Below are 18,696 nucleotides of genomic sequence, written 5' to 3'. Positions count from 1 at the left end.
TCAGTTGCCTATGCTTTCGTTCTATTTTGTTCGGAAACGCTGAACGAAAGCATTATTAAGCATAAATATTGTACTTTATTATTGCAATTTTAAAAATTGTTTATTATTATCGATACGCATATTTATGACAGCATCGAATGAGGTGAACGTAACTTTCAACAATTAAGCAATGCTCTTTTAAAAATTATGCAGGTAACGCTCGTTCGTCCATCTTTGAATCGTCTGTACCACAAAAAAGTTTTACTTTTACTCATAGCATTGTCACCAAATCCTTCCACAAGCATGCGATGGGTTTCTGCACCGGTTTTTTAAGCATGCAGCAAAATTTGATGCAGGTTCTTTGCTCTTTAAAATCTGCCATTTAGAACTTCGCCGAAGCAGAAAACACAACGTTACACAACCGCATGAAAGTCAACAATGCAGCCTCTAATCGTCGCAGCTGTTGGAACACTGATTCACAAAGAGTACTGTTAGCATAACATATCTAGCGGCAGCAGGTTGTACCAGCAATGGTTCGCGGGCGAAATTCAAATTCCCCGAACGTTTGGGTAGCACCTCGTGTATATATATATATATATATATATGTGTGTGTGTGTGTGTGTGTGTGTGTGTGTGTGTGTGTGTGTGTGTGTGTGTGTGTGTGTGTGTGTGTGTGTGTGTGTGTGTGTGTGTGTGTGTGTGTGTGTGTGTGTGTGTGTGTGTGTGTGTGTGTGTGAAAAGTCAAAATAGTGAATATGTTTATCATTTCAGAACTATAAAATGGATTATGAGAATAATAGCCGAATACGGAAACTAGTGGTACAATTTTAATTAGTTGAGAAAAATCCTAAAGATGTACACACATCGATGTAGAAGTTTTTAAAACACATCATCAACGATTTTTTTTTAGCTACAAAAAAATAGCATATTTACTATGTTTCAATTAGGTTTGAACGCACTCGCCTTGTAACTAATCTTAACATAAAACACAAACGTAACCATAACTTCGCGTTCAGTATTTATCGGTGGGTGAAAGGTGTTCCTGAGTGACGTTCGTTCATCATATTGTTTCATCTAGATGCTGATGATCAATTTCACAACTTAGGAATCCATGAATATTCCATACACAGATGTTATAATTGAGCTTTAGAATGCTGTCTCAAATGACTCATCTTGTTAAGAAAACAAATGGTTCAATTAAATTAGTTCGAAACTTCTTAGATATTATGTCTTCATTTTTTATTACAGTTTAATCCAATTGCCCACTCTCTCTCTCTCTCTCTGAAATATATATATATATATATATATAGAGAGAGAGAGAGAGACTCTCTTTATTTTTAGTCTATAAATATATATATATATATAGTCTATATATATATATATATATATATATATATATATAGAGAGAGAGAGAGAGAGAGAGAGTGTGTGTATAAAATACACACACATCATACTACTACGCCCTAATCAAATGAACTTAATTAAATTTTATAAATTTAATTAAATGCAAAGTTTTTATAAGAGTTATTCGTACAAGGAGGAGAAAAAATATAATTTTTTAAAATATTATTATGATTTTTTATTTTGTTTTGATCAATGTTTGTTGCAAAAAATAACTGCCATGTTTTTAACTGAGAATAAGATTTTTGATTCATACTTAATTTAGTAATAATACTTACAACCTTGTGATGTACGAGTATACTGTCCAAAATTTTGTTTATTATAATTAGTTTGTAAGAAGGTCATCCTTCGTACAATGTCAGTACAAATACTGTCATGTATAATACTCTGACAATCACATTGAAAACTAATTAAATTTAAATACAGGCAGGCATAAGTCCTTTACATTCGCTTCTTGTTTTTTTTTTTGTTTTTTTTAACCAAAATATTCTATCATTATTTATATTTCTTTTTCAAGGATAATAACGAAACATTAAAAAATAACCAAATTTCCAAAATTATTAAATTAAAATAATTCTATTAAAATTTTTTCCCCGTCTTTTGAAACCTCTTAAGAGTAAGTAATCAGGTTAATTTATAATTAAATTTTCTATTAATAATTTTCATAAATGTATATGTCAAATTTAAAACTTTCTTGGTATTCAGGAAATAGGAGAATTAGTATTGAATCAGAAATTTAACATTTATGCATATATTTTTTATATGGAAGGCTAAAAATAAATAAAATTTGGAAATTAATATTGTAAATAATATATGTCACGTACCATTTCTTTTTTGTTATAATTTATTATTTTAAAAATATAGAAAATAAATATCTCCATAAAAAATGTAGAAGTTTTCAGTTTTATTGGAAAAAACAATAAACAGTCAAATTACGAATGAATGGTAAGATGTTACAACTTTTTAACTTAATTATTTTATTTAGATTTTTCAATTAACCTGAATCTATATAAATAAAAATGTAACTGTTCGTTTGTTCAAAATTTTAAATCTCCGAAAGTTTTTCAACGATTGATTTAAATGTTGACACAACGTTGCATTCGAATATACGAGTGTTTTTATATACCTATTATTTTTACCTAAGATTTCATACCTGTGGCAGGTAAAAACATGTTTTTTTTTTTTAAAAACAACGCTATCTATCGGACGTAAAAGCAACACACGGTATACTAAATATTTTACGATTCCATTTCAGTATTCCCGATATGCGTGTCTATTATAGACTAAAAGAATTTTCACGTGGGGAAAAAGGGAGATAGGGAAAAATCGTAAAAGGGAAGAAAGGGAAAATGGAAAAGAAAAAAGGGGAATACTGCGAAAAATAAATGGAAAGGGGGGAAGAGGAAGGACAATGAGAAATGAGGGAAAGGGACTACGGTAAAATGAAAGTGGGAAAAGGAAAAAAGGAGAAAGGGTAAAAGGGAAATGGGAAAGGTTAACTTTTGTGAAGTTCCGTAATGTTCATTTTGTTAATTTTTTATCAAACTTTCAATTGTGTTTATTTAATCTATTGGGTCCAGCATATACACCTGACGATTTTTGAGGGATAATAATTAAACTGTGTTTCGTACTATTAAAACATTTAATATATCAAATTAAAGATCAATTTTTGCAATTTATAGTGAATTACTTACATAGATTTTTTTTATTTGAATATTAGTAAGAAAAAGCATCTAGTGAATGTATCAATGCATTTTAGATATTTTTGTTCACCAGTATTATTAAAAGACAGAAGCAGATATTGTAAAAAAAATTAATTTCATGAAAATGTAATTTTTGTATAAATGTCTACTATGTACATTGCCTCTTAATTATTTTTCGAAATAAGTTGTATAATTCCCGTAATTTTATTTTATGTTGTTCATTTAACGATAAGTTCACGTTAATTTTACATAATTACTTATTTTTTTAATTTTTTTTTTAGATTTTTGTAATGAACAGGTTTTATCATTTTTGGAAAAACCAAAAAATTGGATTTTGAAATAGTAAAATGGAGCGAATAAACAATCATCTGTTTGATACAAGATGAAAAAATTGCTTTATAAGTGGAAATGAATGAGAGAAATATGCGGAAATTTATGTATCTCTCCAATAAAAAATCATGGTGCCTTGGTTTGTTTGCTGTATGTGTTAACATTTTTATTTAGAATGAAGCGCACGAACGATTTATACTTCTTGATACGAATGATATATCAAAAATTAAATTTCAAAAAGAAAAACATTGGGGTTAGAGCTGAATTAAAAATCACAACTAGAGAAACAGCTAAAAAAAATGTTCAGAATTTTGAAGCTTATCGTTGTTTGTATGTTAAATTCATGAACGCTATTTAGTTGCAATTGGCAAAAACATTTAACAAAATCATGTATAATGAAACATAAACCTTGTAACATTTTAGCGGCGGACCTCAGGTCCCGCCTTTTTTCTAGTATTTTAGTACTAGAAAGTAAAGTAAAGTACTATAAAATAACAGTATTTTATATATATATATTTATATGGGTGTGTGTATGTGTATGTTATACACACATCATAAAAAAAGGATTATTGTATTAAGTTTCATTTTATGCGTATCGACTATTTTACTTATAGTTTCCTTTACGTTTGGTTATTTGCCCATTTTGTTTGACATTTTACTATTCTTGTTTTGACTTCAATACAAACTTTTATTATGTGTGATTCTTAATAATTACAATAATTATTTTTTCTATGACATAGATAAGAAAAAGCATAAGCATTTTTAAGAAAAAGCATCTAGTGAATGTATCAATGCATTTTAGATATTTTTGCGTCAGCGGTTGATTTTAGGAACACTTGGTTTTTTTATACTGGGCAGTACTTTTTACAATAGAAAAACCTTTTTTCACAAGAAACCTACTCTTCGATCCATAACAATTACCAGATCAGTACCAGTAATGTATAATAACTGTTATTTTTCCACGCTTATTACGTCTTTTCTCGGATTTAGCAAGATTAATCTGACTGAATCCTTTTGTGGATACCTACAGGTTACCTACACGTAAAATATATTTTACGTTTTTTTATAAATTTAAAAAAGATGATGAAAGCAAAAATAAATGGTTTTGCGAAAACATGTTCAAAATCGCAACTGCCAGGCCACGTGCTCAGTGCGATCTCATTTTCTTTATTATATTTTAAAGAATTTTCTGTTTTCTTAAATATTATAATTGTAAAATCAGAATGTAACAAATTCTCATTTATTCGTTGTAACAGGATTACAAAATTGGTTTCTTTAAATGTACTTGTATAATTCTCTTAAGATTTATAAGTAATAAAAATAAAATGTTTTATAAAAGTATTTTATTTTAGTATGCTTTTAGTTTTAAATTATAAAAGCATAGAAAACTAGTATCAATCGAATTGGGTATAGCAGATGGTATACATATATATATATATTTCCGTAATTTTAGCTCTAGTACTTTTCGAAGCGATTCATTTTTCTTTATTTTGAAATCATTCTTATAGTTAAATGATAAGTTTCATAACTATCACTTTATTAAAATAATTAGTCAAAGGACCTATTCTAAATCAGTTAAATAATATTCATAAAGTTAGATTTTGGTGTTTGAAATCGGGCGCATGACATTTTATTGTTGCTGCATCAACTATGAATGATGTAGATTTACTATGTCTATTTTAGAAATCGTTTTATGTTAAAATCTCTTCAATAATGCATATGTTCAATAAGGAGAAAAATTACAAATTATCTACTTCATATTTATTTTTATTGAATTATTTATTAACAAATTTAATTACATTTTTTTTTCTTCTTTAATTATCATAGAACTTTTATATATGATTAGCTTTTACATAAGTGACTGGTTTATCTTAAATGATTTTTCTGAATTTTTTGTTCCTTTTTTATGGATTTACTTTTCATACCTACATTTATTTTTCCCATTTTCGGTGCACTCGGTAAACTCATTTTAGGAACACTTGGTTTTTTTATACTGGGCAAATGTGGTTTTTTCATACTAGGTACTTTCGGTATTTTCATACTAGGTACTTTCGGTATTTTCATACTAGGTACTTTCGGTATTTTCATACTAGGTACTTTCGGTATTTTCATACTTGGTACTTTCGGTATTTTCATACTTGGTACTTTCGGCTTAGGAATACTAAGTCCTGATTTCTGTGTTTTCAGAGTATTTTTCTTTACTTCTTTTTTTTTTACCTGGATTTCTGCCATATTTCGTTTCTGCAGTCTGGATACATCTAGATTTGGTGATTCATATTTTTCTGCATTTCCGTCATATTTTGCATCGTCAACGGTTGATAAAAGATCTCGTACGGCTAATGTTATTAAACCACTTTTTAATGGATTTTCATCAGGTTTATCTTCTTTTGCTGTCTTCGTAAATAATTTTGGGATTTCTTGTTCAAGCACATTTATTTGCGGAATTTCTGGTATTAATTTTTTTTCAAAGCTTGGTGGTTTAAGCAAAGATGCTACTTGAAGAATTGCTACTGCTAATATTAATACCTGTAACATTGTAAAACAATATATTATCATAGTAATTTGTTTTATAAAAAGATTTTGTTGTTTTGTATTTCTGTTTGCTGCAGTATTAATGTAAGCTTTTTATAGGTAAAAGACATTGTACTTCTTCAACAATTAATGAATCTGTATCTATGATTTAGTATGCAAAACGCTAGATTCCAAACCCACCGATTGTTTAAAATTGAAGTAGTAGATTAGTGGTGTTCAAATTAGCCAGAGAATCGTATGAATTTTGATTAAATTATTTTCTCCTTGGTGAATTAAAATTGAAAACCTAATCCGGTAAAAACACCTTTCTGTAAATTATTCTGAAGAAAATATGTTTATTTATTTCAAAATTTCATTTTTTCTGCAGGTTTAAAAGCAAAATATTTACAACAATTAACAAAGTTTATTTATTAATTTTTTCCCTAAATTTAACTAAAAATAAATTTAAAAAAATCACTTCCTTACCACAATTATAAATAAATATAAAAAAAAATTAACAATACCGTCACTTCTTTTATTAACAAATAATTATGTTATTTAACACCGAAGAAAATAAAAATAAAAAAATATGGAGAGCTGAACGAATTTACATATAGTAAGTAAAATACTGTTGGAATTAGGTACTTTTATCTGTTTATAGGTTACCATAATAATCTTACAAGCAAACTTCATCCTCTACTTAGTCAAGGACAAGATTTTTTTCCATTTTTGTTGAACAAAATAATTGTTACACAGTTCTTTTTCAAAAGCAATATACTGTTTTGTGCTCTTTAATAAAAATTGAGCATTATGTATATATATATATATATATATGTACATAGTGTTCCACGAGGAAATCAACATAATTCGCAGGTGTTTTCTTCTCATCAAAATTATGAAAAAAGTTCACATAAATGTAGATCTGGAAACGCTTCGTTGTCGAGTTACGGCTATCGAAAGATTTCGCTCGAAATTCAGCTCCTCGGTGAAATGTGGTCGTACTGAAATTTTTAGAAAAATAGGTTCCAAAACTATATTTCCATACAGTTCTGGAATTTATTTTATTAAATTTTCCAGGTCAAAAGCCATAGGAAACCAATTTCCTCTCAATTAACATCCCTTTCAGTACGACTTCATTTCACCGGGGTAGCTGAATTCCCGACGAAATCCTTACTACCCGTAACTCGATAACTAAGCTTCTCCAGACCTATGTTTATGTGAATTTTTTAAATTATTTTGATAAGAGAAATTCACCTGTGGGTCTCTCTCTCTCTCTCGCTGTGTGTGTGTGTATATATATATATATATATATATATATTGAATTATAATAAAACAGGAATACTATGAGTAAAGCACATATAACTGAATTATATATCATATATTCATTTACGCTCGTAAGTTTTTTCAATTCGTTTAACTATAACAACTATAACTATTTATAACATTTTTTCGTGTTATGCAACTTGGTTTCTTCTCTAAGTTTTAACTTTGTTTTTTGTCAATTATTGAAAGAGGTAAAAATGACTTTAAAGTTGCAACAACATTTCATTTATTATTATTATAAAGGGTTAATTTATTTTGCTATTTTAACGAAAGTTTGTAAAATTAAAATGATTTTTATTATGTAAATTCATTACTTTAGCCAACGTAATATTTTAAGTTATTACTTTTGGATTGGGTTGTTATGAATTTTAACCATTTATTTCTTTGATATTATTTCAGTATTTCAAATATTGAACAGAAATAAACTATTTCTGTTAGTAGTCCCAATATTCTTCCTTTTATCAACAATTATTTATATTTGATGTTTGAGTTTTAGATTTTAACAACAATTAATTTTTGTGCGATTATATTGAAGTAGAAAATGACTGTAATTGAATTAACTAATAAAGAAATATTTTCTTAAGTGATATATAAGTGTTAATGACTTAGAAGTTTAGAAGTATGGATATAACTGTAGTCTTAATTAAATTGAAATTTCTTTTAACTGAATTTTATATAAAATTTGAAATTGTTCTATATTTTATTAATTAATGTTACTATTAAAATATATCTTCATGTGTACTTGAAATAAAAATAGTTGGTTATTATTTAGAATTTTTTTTATCCAAATTCCAAAGTTGTGGTAATTCATTGACCTCAGGTTTATTTCCTTTTCTCATTTGCTCTCCTTATGATACTTCATTCATATATTTATACAATTTTTCTAAACCTTCCATGATTTTATCCTGTTTACAAATTCTTTAATATTTTTTCCGGCTTACGACTTCACATTTTTTCACGCATCCTTTTTAAAAAAAAAACAAAAAAAAACTAAACCAGCCTTACTTGTTCCTCTAAATATATATCCAGCTTTTCTATTCTCCGTCGTATATTTTATTTCGCTTTTTTTATCTTCTCTGAATTATTATCTCTACCCTAATGAAAAATGTTAGGGATGATGCAGGTAAAAATCTGTTTCGTTTCATTGTCAACAGTGCAGGAGTTTAGATGTTTTTTTTACACCTTTACCAACCCATTTTAATCTCCTTCATCATTATAGGTGATGTACTAAAGTTGAAACGGATCATTTCATTATCAACCAATTGTTAACGAGTTTCAGTTCAATACATAAAATCTTAAGATTTATTTCGTACGAGTATTTAAAAAATTAAACCGCATATTTAAAATTTAAAATTAATTTCTGATTATTATTTATTGTTAAAGCCGATAATATTTATTTGTAATTAATTACCGTTTTTTTAACAAATTATTAATTCTTTAACGTTGTTATTCATCTATAAAAATACTTGAAATAAAATTTTGTTCATTATACTTATAATGGAATTTATAACAAAAAATCCTTTTAATGAGTTAACATTACAACTATTTATACGTAACCCAAAGGAATATTAGTAGTAGTATCCTTTATTATACAATGATACCTAAATCACATGACACCTTTCAGTTTACTCGATACGCAGAACTCTACATTTTTGTAGTCCAAAGTGATGAGTATGCTGTTTCTACAATCAGTTTGGTCAAAGTAATTATAAAATTTTCTATTGCGCATTCAACGTAAGAAGTACGGGGAAGATAACTCGTATTAATAATAATTTAATATAGTATGAAACTACTCTGTTTTTTACATTCTTTAATTATGTATCATTCTAGCAATTTGTAATGTAGATAAAAAACTGAAAATATGAAATTCATAATGAGTTTTATACAAGTTAAAAAAAGAATAGTATATAATAATAGTTGGGGGCTGAAAATAATTTTATAAAAATAAAATTTATAATCTTCATTACTGTAAATATAACAATAAAAAATACTGAAAAACAACCAACATTTTCAGGTTATGTTTAATATTCTACCTTTAAAATTAATTCAAAATTATAGATTTTTTTATCTAACACAAAATATTCTTGACGCAACAGTATTTTTTAAGGATTAGAATGCTGTTAATTTTAATTTAAGCAATTTACTCTTTAGTCATTATTTACGTTCGAATTACTTTAGCATTAATTTATTTTTTATAAGAAATTTTAATATTAGAGTTTAGGGAGTTAAAAAAAAATATATTAACAGTAAATAAACATTTAATTAATTCTCTTAGGAAAACGTTTCATTATATATATCTAAATGCGTGGATGGACATTGATTCCGATTCATCTCATTAAAGTTTCAACAAAAAGTGTATTAGCATGTACAAATACAAGTATGTTTCACCTTTTTTTTATGACGGAAATAGGTACGCTTATTTCTAATTTTATATATTTATCTTATATTTTATATATTTATTATCTTATATTTCTAATTTATCTCAGGTTTCTTTATGGTTGTGATATGTATAAAACACTTGAGATACAAAGATCACCAATTGCTTTCTTTGAGAATAATTATGTTCACTATACATCTAATCCTTGCTATTAACTATGTGAACGTGTTACTGGTAAGAGTAAAAGTAGCTTCTATTTTAGTTTTATGCATGTAGTTCATATATAATATTTGTAATATATATATATATATATATATATATATATATATATATATATTCTGATCAGTGAATAAGCCACTTTCCCTAATAAGTCTGTGAAGGAGTGTTTTTTATTATTTTTTTTAAGGAGAGATTAAAATTTTTCATAGCTTTTTATTCCAAAATTAATTTAAAATGACTCCAAGTTGTATAGAAAATTAATTCTACGAATAAAACTCTTATTTTATCTTAATTGTAAATAAAAGTTACGATGTAGACGAGTTATATTAATAAAATGAACATTTTATTTTTATTTTAGACAGTAAATCAAGCGAAAAACATTCTACGGGAAACCGTAAATTTAGATTAATGAATAGTGTTTGTTTAAATAACTTTTTAGTTTTCTAATTGTTAATTTAGTGTTATTCATTTACTTTTTGGTAGTAAAAAAATTCAACGGTAATTTCTTTTTAATCATTTTTGAAAAATATCTTGTCATTAAATTTGTTTTATCGTTAATTAACGTTGCAAAAAAAAGTAATTATTAAATTTAATCAATTTTTAGATGGCATTAAATATTCTTATTGCATATGAGACAAAATAGTCGCATAATTATTTACATATATTCTTTTTCATAGATACAAAATAAATAAACATTACCAGTAATAAAATAAGTTTTTTTTGCATAGGTGTGCTCATTTTTCATAGAAGAAATTTTTTATTTTTTTTTCTATGAAATTATTTCTCTATTATTACAATCACTTGTAGTCCATCCAAATTACACTTAGAAAAAAAAATTCTTAACTGGAATTTTATAAGTTGAAATGATAAAGGAGCTTATAATAAACGTAAAAGAAAATGAATGCGTGAGCGGTGGTGGTGTAGGGTTATTTGGGGGGGTTGGGGGGTTGAAAAAAAATTTTCCAATACAAAAGTTGTAGATCATTTAAAAATCTACAACTTTTGTAGAGGTAATTTTTTAACATAACTTCAAAAATTTCCGAGAAAAATCTTTTTTTTACTTTTTTTTTTTCATTTCCGTAAAAATAATTTAATTTTAACGAAACTTGGTTAAATTATACCTTTCTATGTCTTAAATAACCTTTTTTTTTTAACGTCAACTTTTGTCGGAAATCGCAATACCATTTTTCACTCCTTTTCAACCCCCCTCCAAATCAACCCTCCACCGTCACCACTCAAATATTTATTTTTTTTACGTTTATTATAAGCCACTTTACCCTTTACACTTATAGAGTCTGGGTAACAATTTTTTCCTCTCAAATGAGTTATTTCGATCGGTCTGTTGGGTAAAAATTTAATTTATTTTACTTATGAATCAATCACTGTAAGATATTTCATCATAGCTAAAACAAGAATATTATACATGTCAAACTAATGCCAATTTCTGTGGCGGAATAGTACCGTGTCTCGGTCTTTTAATGAAGGCCGGGATCAGCCCCGGGGTCAAATCCTTGTCAAGCATAGTTATTTTTTCGTATGTTACAAAGTTTCTATTTCATATTTCCTAGGACAAGCTTCAGGTTTATGTGGAAAACTAATCACGCAAAAAAAAATTAGCAAGTACCTAGCTAGACATATCTCACTTTTCATTTTGAAAAAAATTAACATTTTATTTTACAAAAACTTAAAATTATAATAATTATGCATAATTAAAATGAAACTTCTTCATACATACAAAATAACAGAATTACAGTAGTTCCGAAAACTAAATATAAAAAAGCCAGCGTTTATAAACCACGTACTCTTTCACGACAAATAAAGAAATATATTTTACATTATCTTTCCAAGCTTAAAAATGACTGTACTGTGCAGAATAACTCGCATAACACGATCAAAGTTAGATATTAGTAAATTAGATATTATTAAATAGGTTAAAATTATCACTTTTTAAGGTTTCCAAAGTAGCATTTTTTTTAACCCTCCAACAACATGTATTTAACGATTTTTTTAGATCTTTAATTTACGTCTCTATTATTCAGTTTAGTTTAAAATAAGCATTAAATGTTTTGTAATGAATATTGTATAAATTATTTTAATATCAAAACATTAATTTTAAAAATTATAAGCAATCCTTGCTTATAATATAAAATATATATATAGCATAAATATATTTATGCTTATAAATAAAAAAGTGTTTTTATTTATATTGAAGTACAAGACCTGCATTATTACAGTATGAACAAAAATTTATTTTTAAAGCTATTTTACCGTTATTACATTTTTTTGTATTTGTTTAAATTTCATACCTCTTGATAAATTAATAGCTTTAAAAGAATTGGTCGGAATCTTTTAAAAGTACATTTTAAAATAAACTTTGCGATATTTCATTTTAAAAAAAATACATTTAATAATTTAATGATCCTATTTACACTTACATAAAGAATAAGATTTTTAAGTTTAAAAAATATTTTCAATGAAAAACTTAATAAATATTTTAACTAAAAAGATAGCATACTTTGAATAACTTTTTTTTAATATTTTAAACATATTAAATATAAAATATTATAAAATAACTTACAAGATAAAATTTGGCTGCCATAGTTACTCACTATTTGCGACTTCTACGCAAATATAACTGACTTTATTCAACTAACTTACTTCCTTTTATATATTTGAATATGCTGTGTTAACATAAGTCCATTATTTGTAAAAATTTCCACTTGCACCTGTGCAGTCGATATAAAGTACTGTTTTTTCTTTTGTTATAATTCTACATTTCTTTTTTGTTTTCTTTATTTGATTTATTATACTCTACAGTCTATTTGTAAAGATATATAGTGATTTGTGAGAAAAATGGCAAAGAAATCTTTTTTATTAGTATTTTTTGTTTGTTTAAGAAAATAAATAATATATTATATTGTTATACGTATCAACATCTTCATTATAACATTGCAGATGTATTGCACAAGTTTTTATTTATTTTTTTAAATATATAAAATATATATGTACTTACTGAACCTTGTGCAGTTTATGGTAAAAAAATCATTTTCAAACAATAAAGTGAATCGCAGTTGCATTTATTATTGTTTTGATGGTGATTTTGTTTTGTAATATGCATTCAGAGACTAGGTAAATTAAGAAAATTAAAAAAATCCTGACCATTTTTTAATCAATAACAATGTTCTTATCTTAATTTAGCCTTTCGTTAACTAGTTATAAAAAATACATTTGGATAGCTTTGTGTGTTTGGTACAACAGTTTTAGAAGAATATATGTAATTTTTAAAAAAGAAAATTATGTACATACGAGTATTTACAAAAAATATACTCATACAAACGCTAATTCTATTAAACACGTCACATTATATACATTACTTCATTTACTTTCAATTACTTTTAACGTAGTTTTTTTTTTTTTAAACTACGTTAATCTTTAGTTTAACTTATTTCTTTAGTTTTATAAAAAGTACAGATACAAGAGATACACGATTTAATACTTTTATGAGCAGGATTAAAAATAATAGGCATTTGTAGAACTTGGAAATGCATTTGACAGCGTAGAATGGAAGAAAATTTGTTTAAATTGTACTTTAATATGAGGAAAATATACTAAAGAAAAAAAATTGTATAAAAAATTCGGGTACTATCAAGTGATAAAGGTAAATAAAAGACAAGCTCAGATTCATGAAGTAATGAAACAAAAATGTAATATACAAAAGCAATGCAAGATTTGAGATAAAGGTTTGAAATTTGATTAATCATTTTAGGGAAACTTGGAAGAAGAGAAAGGCAGACCAAAAACAAATTGAGGCTTTTGAAATGTGGATGTGGCGCAAAAAATGACAAATATCAGATGCCAAGGCCATGTAACAAATGAAGTATTAAGGGGAATCGGAGAGAACAAGAAAAGGCTAAATGTGATTGAATATAGGAAAAGGAACTGGTTAGGATATTATATAAGAAGATGTTTCTTAATAGATGAGATAGAAGGTTTGGTAAATGGAAGGAAAGAAAGAGAAAGGAAGAGTTTTCAAATGATGGTTATGGAAAAGGATAAATATGCTGAAAAAGAGGTTAGCAAAGGATAGAACAAGGTGGAAAGCAATCCTAATTACAGAACACTAATTAATCCTAAGGAAATAATTTGAAATGTAAAATCTTTTTTACAGAAACTAAAAACTAAAAATTTTGAGAAAATTTCTGAAAAGATTTAATTTATTGCTTAAAGAAAGATCGTCTGATAATAAAGAAAAGCAAAATAAAGGTAATATAACTTGAGAGAAAGGAGGATAAAGGGAAATAAAATATTAAGATCGGTGAAAATAACAATTAAATTTTAAGACTTTTAATTTTAATTTAAAGAGAGTGAAGTCAAAAGCGGCACGAATGGCACCAGCGAGGAGAGCTTAATACAAAAAATTATTTTGCTATTATCAAATGTAAATCTAAGAATTATTGAATTGTATTTGTGCTGTGTGTACCGCTATGCTGTAATAAAATTGGAAAGTTAAAAAAAAAAAACATTAATAGTTGTGAATGAAACATAGAGGGTTACAGAAGAATGATAAAAATTTAAGGGAATAGATGAATGAAAAGTATACGAGAGAAATAATTTGTGTTTGTGAATATTTTAAAGACTAAATGTTGGTGGGGTGTATTAAGCATCCAGATACAGTTAATTCGGTGATAGGCAAAAGTGAAGAAACTAAAAATGTAAATGGAAAATATATATTGAAGTATATTAAAAAGATCATAATGGTGTAAGGTATGTTAAGGTCAAAAACTTTGCACAGAATAGAAAGGAATTGATAATTGCATCAAACCAGTTAACCTACTTGTACTTGTAACTGAAAAAAAAAACTTTACTAAGTTAACTTTTTCTTCGCAATTAGCAATCCATGAAATACTAATTTTAAGTTACAATCTCAGTTTTTGGTGAATTCAACCACAGTTGCAGAGGATTAATTTTGAGTTTCGTATCGATTCTATTTCGGTTTCATTTTTAGAAAAACTTTTGCGTTGGTGGTTGGCTAGAATATAGGTTTAATAAGTTTATTATTAACTTGCCTTGTACAATATTTTTATTTATCTATGAGTACGTAAGTAACATCTCATTTTTTTAGTAATCCACAGGAACCTGTGAATAACAATTTATATTTAAATACTGTAAAATCATGTAAGCGTTTATTTGCCTAACATATAAATTAATGAATGTTATTAGTTTCTTTGAAAGATGTTTTTTAATTTAATTAAATTTATTCTAATTTATTTTAAATTTTTGGTACATACAAATGTATTACTTATAAAACAACATATCATGAGTGATTCATAGTCAACCCCCAGCAAAAATTATTGAAGGTAAATTCATGAAAAGTTGTAAACTCGTTCTTCTTAACGGTGTAAATGCACACGAAAAAAGATTTTTTTTTAAATTCCGGGTTTAAAGGTTAAATGAAGTAACAATGATATTTACTATTTTTTTTAATCTCTTGGTAAAAAATGAATGTATCAACTTGATTTTTAATGAGTGTAATCTTCATGTAAATATTAAAAATCAATTCCTAGATCTTTCGAAATTCAATCAGAGTGAAGAAAGGTAAAAAATTTTGAACGATGATTACAAATTTTCCCCATTTCCGACTACGCAAAACGAGATATTCACTAGATTCGGAGTTATAAATATTTTTAGATTAATATCCAAAACCAATTTTTGTATTTTTTTTTAATATCGATTTTTTTTTTTAAATTCGATGTTAAAGTGTGTACCGTTGTGGACTCGGCTTCTCAACCAACACAGCCAATGTCACGTTACTATATGTATGGTGTGGCTGGGGCTCCACCTGCCTCTGATTACTTGACTAAAAAACACTGACCGCAACGGAAAACGTAACTAATTATGTAGCGTGGGCAAAACCGCGACGAGAATGTTAGTATACATATAATGTAAGCAACTGTTAGTTTTTTTTTTTTTGGGAGGGGGGATTCTTGCAAAATTAATTTAAAGAAATTAACCAATTACTTCGTTTACTCACTCTCTCTTTCTGTACATCTTTGCTCCGTATATTCTTGAATATGTGTGTACTATTCAAGAACAATAAAAATGGAAAAATGGTTTTTATTGATACATTAAAAGAAAAATTATGCTCAAAGTTTTGGGTTATCGAATTTGAGAAATTTTGAATATCCTTCTTAAAAAAATATTTTTTATAGTTTACTCGTTCAGATAAAAAAAATGAAAACAATAATTATAATAAATGAATAATAAAACAATTAAAATCCATTAACTTTTTATAAATGTTTAACGATGCGTGTTTTATCTTTTCGCGTAATAAGAAAATTGTATACGCGAACGGCAAAAATCTTCTTTTTTTTAATCTTTTATACTTTTTTTTTGTTTAACCTCCGAGGGCACCGTTAGGTATTGCTTCAGAGAATGATATGAATGATTTGTAGCGTGTGTGAAAATGCCATGCCTGACCGGGATTGGAACCGGGAACCTCCGGATGAATTACCTGGGTATAATCTTACCTAAAAATGATTTACCTATTCTTTGGTATTTTTTATTATTTAGTATGTGTGTGCATGTTCAATTCGTTTCAATTTAAGTTATTTTTAATAAATTTGTAAGTAAAGAACTTGGGTTTTAATTACTTACTTGTACGAAGTCAAGGAAGTATTGCGATGGCGAAAAATTTAGGTGTTTAGATTTCAACGGAAATATCCATTTCGATCATCCCTGAATCCATTTTGACGTTTCGGCGTGACGTGTGTACGTACGTATGTATATATCTTGCATAATTCAAAAACGATTAGCCGTAGGATATTGAAATTTTGTATTTAGGATTGTTGTAACATCTAGTTGTGCACTTCTCCTTTTGATTGCAATCCACTAGACCAAAAGTATCCAAAAAGATCAAAATCCAGAAAATTTGAATTTTGACATTTTCTTAAATGCAGTAATAATCACTCATTGAGAGCTTTTCAACGATATATCCATAAGTGATACTTATTTCCATTTGTTCCAGAGTTATATCCAAATAAAATTTTAATTAATGAAATATTTGAATCTTACAACGGGCAGGCACTGCGGTTCGAATCCGACGATATCTCTTTTTTTTAATTTAAGTATATTGATTTATTAGTAATTATTAACCTCTGATTGTAAAAAAAATTAGATTTTTTATATTAAAGCATTCTAACTTGTTTTTTTAAACAAACCAATATTCTCCGTTTTTTTTAAATATGTTTATATTTTTTTTTTTTTTTATATTACAGATTTTTGTTTTTTTATTTATTGCATACAGTTTAATTAATTTAAATATTTGCTTTTTGTTTTCATTTTGATATTGTTTTTTTACAATTCATTTCATTTGCAAACATAACTTCACCTTACATTAAGCTCAGTTCACTATTCTTTTTTAAATTTGCCTCAAAATTCCCTCTTCTCCAAAAACTGAAAAAAGCTAAATTTTTATTTATTGCATATCTTTTAACCGAATTATTTTCTATATCTTCCTAGGCATAATAGTAGCACAAGTGACACACACAAAAAATACTTTGGGAGCATTACTGGGGATGGAGGGGCCGATTACGACTTTTTGAAATTGTTAAAACTTTTTTTGATCTACTTTCATGTATAATTATTTTTCAACTATATAAGAACAAATAACCAATACCAGGAAACTATTACAACCGGATTGTAACTGAAGAAAATAAATAAGTAAAACTAGAAACAGGTACTTAATTTGGGCCATAAGCCTACATTAAACAATATATTTTGAAATATTTTTTTACAAATTTTCAATCACTTTCCGTAAGGTATCAGAGAAAAGTTACCTTTGATGGATTTAAAGTATGTAAATGTAAGATGGATAACACCACGAACTTTTTATAATATTAATAAACTTATCGACCATTTATTTTAAATAAAGGGTTTGATTATGAAATGTCAAATGAATTTCCTTACTTTTGAGCTCGATATCTTTTTCTACTATAGTTTCAAAGAAAATAATTTTAATGTTCAGTGTTTGTTCATTAACTTTAAAAATGTCCATTAAGTTAAAATCTTTTTAACTGCCATTCCCCAAAGTAGTCTTGTAAGTTTTTTTCTGATAAAAGAACAAAATTTTAAGATGTGCTTGCATTGCAGTTAGCTCTTCCTTTCTGCCAAATTCTGATTAGATAATGTTTTTATTAGTTATAATTAATATTATTTCTTTTGATGAAGAGTAAAACGAGAATTATTCATTAGTATGAAATGGAAAGATTTGTCTTGTTTAATTTGCTTTTTTTATACGCTGCTGAACATGACTTCCTTTTTAACTCTTTCTCATTCATTCCAGCACTCATTTTTTCCCCTTTCCACTATTCTTTTTTAATGTAAAAAAAATAAACTTTGTTACATACATTTACGTTAGCATCTGTTATTATCTTCATAAAACTGGAAGATTTATTTAGATTGCTCAGAATATACGTTTTTCAAAATGTTCTTCTATTCATGAAAAATTGAAGAAAATTAAGATGTTATGTTGACTTAAGTGTGTCTAGTCTGTTATAAATTTATATGAATTAATCCTAATTTGTGTGTAGGCTTAAGAATATATCTATCTATATTATGCATGTATTATATATATATATATATATATATATATATATATTCCAAACTGCGCACCAGTCTCTCGGGAAATGATTCTATAGACACAAATAAGCAAAAACGTTCATCTAAACATAGGTCAGAAAACGGTTCGTTAGCGGGTTCGGCTAGCGAAATATTTAGCCCTGCTTACTGCTCCTTCTGTGAAATTAAACCGTATTAAAATTCCTAGGCTACAAATCAAGGGGTAAATTTGGTGCT

At 26.7% G+C, this 18,696-nt stretch overlaps 1 protein-coding gene and 1 long non-coding RNA gene across 3 annotated transcripts in view; one reads left to right on the top strand and one right to left on the bottom strand.

Moving 5' to 3' along the window:
- Positions 1-18,696, top strand: part of LOC142327253 (uncharacterized) — a 389,528-nt gene that overhangs the window by 240,728 nt on the left and 130,104 nt on the right. The window lies entirely within an intron of this gene.
- LOC142327250 (uncharacterized) lies at positions 5,160-12,579 on the bottom strand. Its single transcript, XM_075370086.1, has 2 exons — positions 12,422-12,579; positions 5,160-5,939 (listed from the first exon to the last, which is right to left on the bottom strand). The coding sequence occupies exons 1-2, from the start codon at positions 12,440-12,442 to the stop codon at positions 5,280-5,282; spliced, it is 681 nt and encodes a 226-aa protein (XP_075226201.1). The 5' UTR covers positions 12,443-12,579; the 3' UTR covers positions 5,160-5,279.

The sequence above is a fragment of the Lycorma delicatula genome, chromosome 7, assembly GCF_047948215.1.
Source record: "Lycorma delicatula isolate Av1 chromosome 7, ASM4794821v1, whole genome shotgun sequence".
Lineage (NCBI taxonomy): Eukaryota > Metazoa > Arthropoda > Insecta > Hemiptera > Fulgoridae > Lycorma > Lycorma delicatula.
The sequence above is the reverse complement of the archived record's forward strand: the minus strand, read 5'-3'. Positions and strand labels throughout refer to the sequence as shown.